The 8,793-nt window shown below is 39.5% G+C and overlaps 1 protein-coding gene across 1 annotated transcript; it reads left to right on the top strand.

The window, feature by feature from the left end:
- The first annotated feature begins 792 nt into the window (after positions 1-792).
- On the top strand, positions 793-7,478 carry hsp90b1 (heat shock protein 90, beta (grp94), member 1). Its single transcript, XM_083916064.1, has 18 exons — positions 793-940; positions 1,399-1,501; positions 1,839-1,980; positions 2,827-2,943; positions 3,038-3,369; positions 3,611-3,722; positions 3,853-3,978; positions 4,240-4,356; positions 4,464-4,601; positions 4,717-4,794; positions 4,907-4,972; positions 5,197-5,466; positions 5,646-5,891; positions 6,020-6,156; positions 6,274-6,352; positions 6,536-6,691; positions 6,987-7,085; positions 7,202-7,478. The coding sequence occupies exons 1-18, from the start codon at positions 892-894 to the stop codon at positions 7,226-7,228; spliced, it is 2,394 nt and encodes a 797-aa protein (XP_083772190.1). The 5' UTR covers positions 793-891; the 3' UTR covers positions 7,229-7,478.
- The last annotated feature ends 1,315 nt before the right edge of the window (positions 7,479-8,793 follow it).

The following is an 8,793-nucleotide window of genomic DNA, read 5'->3' as shown; positions in this document are numbered from 1 at the left end:
CTTGATGCTTATAATGAGATGAAGGTGACCCTTAGCACTACAAAATAATTTAAATTCCCTATTATTATTATTATTATTATTATTAATAATAATAATAATAATATTATTATTAATAATAATAATATTATTATTATCATCATTATTATTTATTTACTTTTTTATTTTCACTAATAATTTTTCTATTCACTTTCATTTGTTACAGGTATTTTTTTTTAAATATAATTTTAAATCGTCCGTTTTTCCAAGGGTGCCTTATATGCATGTTCAAAGGTGTTATTGTCATGTTTTCTATGCCATGATATTGTAAATGAATTTTTTAAAAAGTGTAGGAAAGATAATGCAGATAGTCAAAATGCTAAACCATATCTTAACATATATATGTTGATAAACATTACATAATTTTGACGAACAGGCTGCAACAGACACAGATATAACGCTATAGTCAGTGACAATATAGAAAAATAAAGACAATCTTCAATGTCAACCAGCTTCAGTGTCACTTAGACGTGACATTGCATAAGAAAATCAAAGTTTAACTAGCGTGTTGACCGATTTTTTTTTCTCCATAACGAGAGGTATTTTTTTAGGAAGTGATGTGCTGATTATTCATTCTTGGCCAATGGTGTCTGGCCACGATTTTCGGGTATTGACTTATGTTGAAGAATCTGATTGGACAACATGTACGGAAGGCTCTGCTGTGATTGGTCGAAGGTTGTGCGTGGTGCGCAGCCATTGGTCGTTCGTCACGGGGTCTGATAGAGTGGGCTCTTTTGGTAGCGGAGGTAAGCTTGTCAGTCTCTCTTGTTAAGGCGGTGCTGTGTGCACTTATCTCCCGGCTTTTGTCTCAGGAGCTGAAAGATATCACATCTCCATTGAAGCAGTACCTTCAAAATGAAACGAGCCTGGGTGATAGGTCTCCTTTTCGCACTCTTTGCCTTTGGTGAGTAGTCGCCCTCATTATTTTCTTTTTTTGCAAAACATTTCAGCTAACATTAGCACTAACGTTAAGCTAGCGTTAACTTGCGCTAGAGCTTCGATAGAGTTCTAGGTATAAGGCATTAATTGTGTCCATTTGGTAATAATAGACAGCATGACTGATTTGGCTTCAACACATTTCTTGAAGTAATGCTAGTATCTTTTATTTCCATTTGCCTTTCCAGGAGTTTCTAGTAGAAACGCCATGCATGCTGAAGCTTTTTGATGCGAGCTTACATCCCCATTAATACCGTTATATGTAAATCCATATTCTCGCTAAGAATAACACCTAACACACCAGGCGATTTCGATCACGTCTTTGCAGAGCTTCACTGTGAGCCTAAGTGAACCTAAAGGCTGAATACTTCTTTGGATACACCTCCCAAAATGTTTTAATCAAACAACCTTTTTGTCCCTTGTCAGCTGCTGTTAAGGCAGAGGATGAACTTGATGTCGACGGAACAGTAGAAGACGACTTTGGTAAAAGCAGAGATGGCTCCAGAACAGATGATGAGGTGGTGCAGAGGTAGGTGTCACTTTTTTAATACCTTTCAGAATATGCCTGTTTGAGTGAACTGTGCTTGTCCCTATCAGGGAAAGGGTCGACTAAACCTAGAGTTAACAGCACAAGGTCAACATGACCATGCTTGTGCACACAAACTCTCACAGCAACCCTTGGTTTGTAGTGGGGGTAAAGCACATCCCTCACTCAGACTAAGAATCAGGTGTGCGTCTGTCTTGGCTTCAGATACTGATCCCTAGAGGGTAGAACAGATTTGCATGTTTGTTGGAAGCCTTGATTTGTTGTCATGCATGTCCCTGATCTCACCTGTGTTTGTGTGTGTGAATCTGTCTATCCCCAGAGAGGAGGAGGCTATCCAGCTGGATGGATTGAATGCAGCTCAGATCAAGGAACTCAGAGAAAAGTCAGAAAAACATGCCTTTCAGGCTGAAGTCAACCGTATGATGAAGCTGATCATCAACTCTCTCTACAAGAACAAGGAGGTGAGCAGGAATACACGGCATCTCGATGTTCAGTCCCCAGTTTTGCAGGATAATTTCTGTGGATTTACTTGTATCAGAGAGGCGCTAGCCTAAGTTAGCATAGTTAGTGGTATATCTATAATATTTTGTCCCCCTCATGTTTGTAAATGGGGTGGGCATATTATTAAAAACACCTCACTATAATGAAGTCTGTTACATCATCACTGTAAACTATCACCTCTTTAATAAACATAGTGAAATTAATACTTCTCTTACCCTGTCAAAACAGATGTATATTTGTTATCTTTTCTAAAGGCAGAATTTATGGCTGACCTGTTGCACTTTATTGCCTTAGATTATACAGAGTTACACAGTAAATTAGGCACTGAGTGTGTATGAGAGTAATTTAAAGCCGTTATATTTGTACAAAATATTTGCAACGATGTACAAGCAACTTGCCCTGGCCTGTAATCTGACTAAAGTGCCATTTTATTTCACGTCAGTAAAATACTTCATATTGTATGGAACAATAGATACAGTATATTATGAAAATCAACATCATCAAAGCCACCAAGGCGCACATTAAAACAAACACCTGCCGAACTTTATGGCACTTTATGGTATTGAATACATTTGCAGTTACTATCAGCTGCTAATGAAAGAACAAACTGGGTTACGTCATGGGTCTCTGCATCCGACAGCACTGGCCGTTTGAGATCTAGTGCAGAGGACAAGTCAGTGTGTCCGTTGGTTGGACCCAGACTTGGCAGGATTACTGTGTTATCATTATGATGGTATACTTTATCTTACAGAACTCTTCAGAAAACGCTGAACTATGAATTCAATCATATTTTTTTTTTGTTTCAGATATTCCTTAGAGAGCTGATTTCCAATGCTTCAGATGCTCTGGATAAGATCCGCTTGATGTCTCTGACCAATGAGGATGCAATGGCTGCCAATGAGGAGCTGACCATCAAAATAAAAGTATGCACAAGAAACTTACTGTATGATGCAGTTCATGGTAATTTTGATAGTCCTTGCTCTGTCTTTAACTTAACTGTATAATTTCTACTTCTAGTCTGATAAGGAGAAGAACATGCTCCACATCACTGACACTGGTATTGGAATGACCAAAGAGGAGCTGGTGAAGAATTTGGGTACCATAGCCAAGTCCGGCACCAGCGAGTTCCTCAACAAGATGACAGACATGCAGTCCGAGGATCAGTCAACCTCAGAGCTGATTGGCCAGTTTGGTGTTGGCTTCTACTCTGCTTTCCTCATTGCCGACAAAGTCATTGTGACATCCAAACACAACAATGACACTCAGCACATCTGGGAGTCTGACTCTAATCAGTTCTCTATCATTGAGGACCCTCGTGGGAACACACTGGGCAGAGGAAGCACCATCTCGTGGGTTTACATTTTGTTTTTAAGTCATCTTAAAATAACATATAGAAACTTAAGCTACTTTAATTTTATGATGAACTGCTGTTAGTTGTATTGCTCTTCACAGCTATCATTCTATCCCTAGAATACCTTTTAATCTACTCAATTGGACCTTGAATGCTGTTTTCCTGTTAAAACTCTTCTCTCAAAAGGCAGAACACTATGACTTTGAAATTAAATCCTCACCATCTTTTCCTAACCTCAGACTGGTACTGAAAGAGGAGGCCTCAGACTATCTGGAGCTGGAGACCATCAAGAACCTTGTCAAGAAATACTCACAGTTCATCAACTTCCCTATCTATGTTTGGGCCAGCAAGGTGATTACTTGAGACACTTCCTCCAGCACTTTAACTCAGACTTGACCCCAGCTCAGTTATATTATAAAATTGATAACATATAGAAATGAACAAATGGACTTTACATAACTTCTTCCTCTAAACATGCCAGACTGAGATAGTGGAGGAGCCCATCGAGGAAGATGCAGAGGAGCCAGAAAAAGAGGCTGCTGAAGATGAGGCCGAGGTAGAGGAAGAGGAGGAGGACAAAGACAAAGAGAAGCCTAAGACAAAGAAGGTAGGAAGTTCATATTTGGTTGGGCGATATTGACAAAATTATTATTGCGATGACTATAAAAATGTTTCTTTTCCTAGAATAAAACCAATATTTTTCAAAAATTGTAAACACTTTGAGCTATGATCTTCTCCTGAAGAATTGTATGATATGATCACATGAGCATATTTGATTATGGTTATTTTAATGCCTAAATAATTTTGTCTGATTGTTTTGAATGAATACTTTTGAGCCATTTTTGAAAATGTCTTATTGTGTTCGTAGGTTGAGAAGACTGTGTGGGACTGGGAACTGATGAACGATATCAAGCCCATCTGGCAGAGACCGGCTAAGGATGTTGAGGAGGATGAGTACAAGGCTTTCTACAAGACATTCTCTAAGGTAGACACCTGAACAGTAGTTCTTTTGTGTTGCAAAACGTGTGCCTTCCTTGTAGGCTCAACATGTTGCATATTTTTATATTCAAACTATGTTTTGTGCTCTAACAGGACAGTGACGACCCTCTGGCCCACATCCACTTCACAGCAGAGGGTGAGGTTACCTTCAAGTCCATCCTGTTTGTGCCCACTGCAGCTCCCCGCGGCCTGTTTGACGAGTATGGCTCCAAGAAGAACGACTACATCAAGGTATTTTCCTCAAGCAGTGTTCAGTATTAACTTTAAGGGATCGTATCGTGAATGTAGAGTAATATTCAGTAATTCCCACAAACTGGTTTCTAAATGAACGCTCTTTCCGTAACAGCTGTTTGTGAGGCGAGTTTTCATCACAGACGACTTCAACGACATGATGCCCAAGTACCTGAACTTCGTCAAGGGAGTGGTGAGTGATTTCTAACTCTACTCGAGACACTGTCATGTACTAATATATGAACTGTTTTGGTCTTTGCCTAGAAAGCATCTGCGCTGTGATTAATGTAAAATTATTTTGCTAGGTTGACTCTGATGACCTTCCCCTGAATGTGTCAAGAGAGACTCTGCAGCAACACAAACTGCTCAAGGTGAGTTTCACATTTAACATTAATACAACACCATTGGACACTTAAATTTCTCTTTTTAAGCTTATTAATAAGCAAGTGGGAAATCAACCTTATTTGTAGTGCAAATTTCAAGAGTAGTCAGAAAGAAGAAAGGGGAAAAGATGACTATGTAAAATTATAATTAGGAGTATTAAATGTAAAAGAAGAGTAACAGAAGATGTAATGCTCACCTCTTCCCTGTGCAGGTTATCCGCAAGAAGCTTGTGCGTAAGTCACTGGACATGATCAAAAAGATCGCAGAGGAGCATTACAACGAAAAGTTCTGGAAGGAGTTTGGAACCAACATCAAGCTTGGTGTCATTGAGGATCACTCCAACAGAACCCGTCTGGCCAAGCTGCTGCGCTTCCAGACCTCCAACAGTGATACCGATGTGGCCAGTCTAGAGCAGTATGTGGAGCGCATGAAGGAGAAGCAGGACAAGATCTACTTCATGGCTGGTACCAGCAGGAAGGAGGTGAGAGGATGTATTCCTGTTGCTTGGTTGGGTTAAATTGCTCAATTATGTTAAGGGCAGTGTAAACGGTCACATACAAAGTATGGTGAAATTACACCTGCACCAAATAAACTAAGAATTTAAGTTAAAATCGAATTGAATAGTCCGGCATTGATCATCTGTCCATTGTCCCTCTGCAGGCTGAGTCTTCTCCCTTCGTAGAGAGGCTGCTGAAGAAGGGTTACGAGGTGATCTACCTGACAGAGCCTGTGGATGAGTACTGCATCCAGGCACTGCCCGAGTTTGACGGAAAACGCTTCCAGAACGTTGCAAAGGAGGGTGTCAAATTCGATGAGAGCGACAAGACCAAGGAGAAGAGGGAGGCCCTTGAGAAGGAGTATGAACCTCTCACCACATGGATGAAGGACAAGGCCCTGAAGGACAAGGTAGAGAATCATTTTGTAATATTCATGACTTGGGTAAATAAACACCAGACATAAAATTTGGCTGCAGCCGCTGAGTTGTATCTCTTCCATCAGTCACATTATTTAATACGATGCTGTCTTTCCCCCAGATTGAGAAGGCCGTCCTCTCTCAGAGGCTAACCAACTCACCCTGCGCTTTGGTTGCCAGTCAGTACGGTTGGTCAGGAAACATGGAGAGGATCATGAAGGCACAGGCTTACCAGACAGGAAAAGATATTTCCACAAAGTGAGTAATGCTCAATTTCATGGTTGTGAAATGCAAATGTGGAAAATGTTGTGTCCTGGTTATTGCTGGGCTTATCTTTAGCCTTTTATGGTAACTCCCATCTTCTCTCTTCTTCAGCTATTATGCTAGCCAGAAGAAAACATTAGAGATTAACCCCAAACATCCTCTCATCAAGCAGATGCTTAACAGAGTCAATGTAAGTGGGACAACTATATCCATACTGTTTTTTGAAACCAGAAAGTAACATGTTAGGTCATTCTCATCAAGCAATAATGTTTTGTTTTTTTTAAACATGGCTGCATGACTAACATTGCTAAACATGGTAAAACAGATGTACTGTTAGTGAGCTTTTTTTTAAAACAAGTTTCTTGTCCTACAGGCTGATGGCGAGGACCAGACTGCATCTGATTTGGCTGTGGTTTTGTTTGAGACGGCCACGCTGCGCTCAGGCTACCAACTGGTAGACACAAAGGCTTATGGAGAAAGGATAGAGCGCATGCTCCGACTCAGCATGAATGTACCTCTTGATGAACAGGCAAGTGGAAGCTAGCTGCCGAGTACTTTATTACTTTAGAAACATTTGCATTGCATTTTTTCAGGTTCAGTGTGCATGCGTTAGTCACAGTTCCTCTTCCACAGCTAGTGGACAAATTCTTATTTCTTCTTATCTCTGACTTGATTAAACTGTTATTTCTGCATTCAAAATCCACTTTCCTTTATTTCTGTGTAGTATTGTTTGTCTTTGTACACATTTCAGGCATCTTTACCTCCTTCTGGTTGCCCTGTTGAGTCATTTTAAGTCTGTATGTTAAAAATTATCTCTTCTACAGATTGAAGAAGAGCCAGAGGAGGAGCCAGAAGAGCCAGCAGAGGACGACGCGGAAGATAAAGAGGAGGAAATTGTAGATGACGAAGATGATGAAGAAACGGTGAGAACACTTAACGTGCTGTGGCATCTGAAGGATAGAAATTAAAGAAATCAGAATGCCTACTATTTGTTCTTCTGGCTGTTTCTTCATAACTTTTTTTTTTTGTTCTATTGCAGACAAAATCAGACAAAGATGAACTGTGAAGCACTGAACTGAAGAGCATGTAACTATGGAGCTGGAAATGGATTTGAATCTTGCTCCAGCACCACCGTGGTCAACAATATCCTGGGTGGGGTCCCTGGGTCGGGGTTTTTTTAAGGCGAGCATTGTTTGTTTTTTGTTTTTTTTTATTACATTCCTCATGACTGTAAATTTGTTAATATTTAACTGACCTGTTTATGGAAAGAATCCGATCCTGTCTCTTGATCGAATAAATGTTTCCTGGAAAAAGGACATATATTGTCTGTTTGGTGTTAAAGATGAGATGCATTTGTAAGTAAAGGGGGGGCAGGCAACATTTTTGTGGATAAGAATGACAGAATGGGGAGGTGTTTAAATGACAAGGGATGGACATATAATGGAAAAGGATTTAAACCTGCTGAAACTTCTACGATTGCATGTCAGATTCTTTGACAAGTACAAAGAGCTGTTCATCAGCACTTTAAGCGTTAAATAATTCAAAAATCTTTCAGATGTCAAATAAGTTCATATTGCATAAATTCATTTAATTAATATTAAATCTAAAATTGTAAATGGAATGCATAACACCTTTCTACTTTACCTCAGTATGCCATGGGCATCTGAAAATGCAAAAGAACAAAAAAATGCAGTCTGAGTTTCTTACACAACCTAAAAATAAAAATCACATTTATCATTCAAGGTAAAAACCTTGAATCAGAACATACAGTAAACTACAGTAAAAACATTCAGGGACCCTGCCGCTCTAGTTCATTATTCCCTCAACTGTTTGTCTCCTATTGTATCTTTTGTACTGCATATGTTTTACTATATATATTACCCATGGTGCCACGCAACTACTGGCTGTCCTTGCCTCCCTGCTGAACCACTGTTCTCTCTTTGATGCCTAGACGAGAGGAAGAAAAAGCAGAGTCGTACTCGTGTGTAAACTCATTTTTAATCTTCTGGTGAAGGCTATTTGTCCGTAGTGAATGCAGCTTCAGAGAAGAATACACACTTAACATCTTTGATTTAAAAAAATCTTCAGCTGGACATGGCTGATCACCTGTGGTTTCTTTATAGCATCTCCAAAGGGAGAGATCCTACTGCTAAGGCTTAATATACAGCACAGGTTGTCTACTGTTTGTCTTCATTGAACAGTTTTACTGAGCTTGTTGCAGTTCAGTGATAGACGTACTTTCATTTATAGAGAGTGAACAAAATCAATGGAGGAGCATTTTATCCAGGTAAGACTCAAGTAACTCAACTGCTGACAGAATTATTGGGTGCTACACTTTTCTTGTTCTTACATTCACAAAAAGGGTGTGCAAGTCCAAGATTGGATCAAGTTGTTGAATCTCACACATGTCTCAGTAAGTAGTACCTAAGCTCCAACCAGTAACTTAATGGGAGAGCAGAAAATGGTCAAAAGCCAAGAATGAGGGAATTGGATGAATTCTCAGTAAATCAAAAAAAAAAAACTTTTCATAGTAGAAACACAGCCCAGTCATTTTTAACATAAGTGATGGTTTTTACTTGCTGATCATTTTTCAGTCAATATAACTTATCGCAGCTGAAACTGCATGTTTGA

The sequence above is a fragment of the Echiichthys vipera genome, assembly GCF_963691815.1.
Source record: "Echiichthys vipera genome assembly, chromosome: 7".
Classification (NCBI taxonomy): Eukaryota; Metazoa; Chordata; class Actinopteri; order Perciformes; family Trachinidae; genus Echiichthys; species Echiichthys vipera.
Note: the sequence above shows the minus strand (reverse complement) of the source record. Positions and strands in the feature narration are given on the sequence as shown.

Excerpts from the sequence above, each read along its gene's own strand:
- hsp90b1 (XM_083916064.1), top strand. The coding sequence starts at position 892 with ATGAAACGAGCCTGGGTGATAGGTCTCCTTTTCGCACTCTTTGCCTTT. Across the intron at positions 3,370-3,610 it reads GGCAGAGGAAGCACCATCTC|ACTGGTACTGAAAGAGGAGG; the intron begins GTGGGTTTACAT and ends TCCTAACCTCAG. Across the intron at positions 4,602-4,716 it reads AGAAGAACGACTACATCAAG|CTGTTTGTGAGGCGAGTTTT; the intron begins GTATTTTCCTCA and ends TTTCCGTAACAG.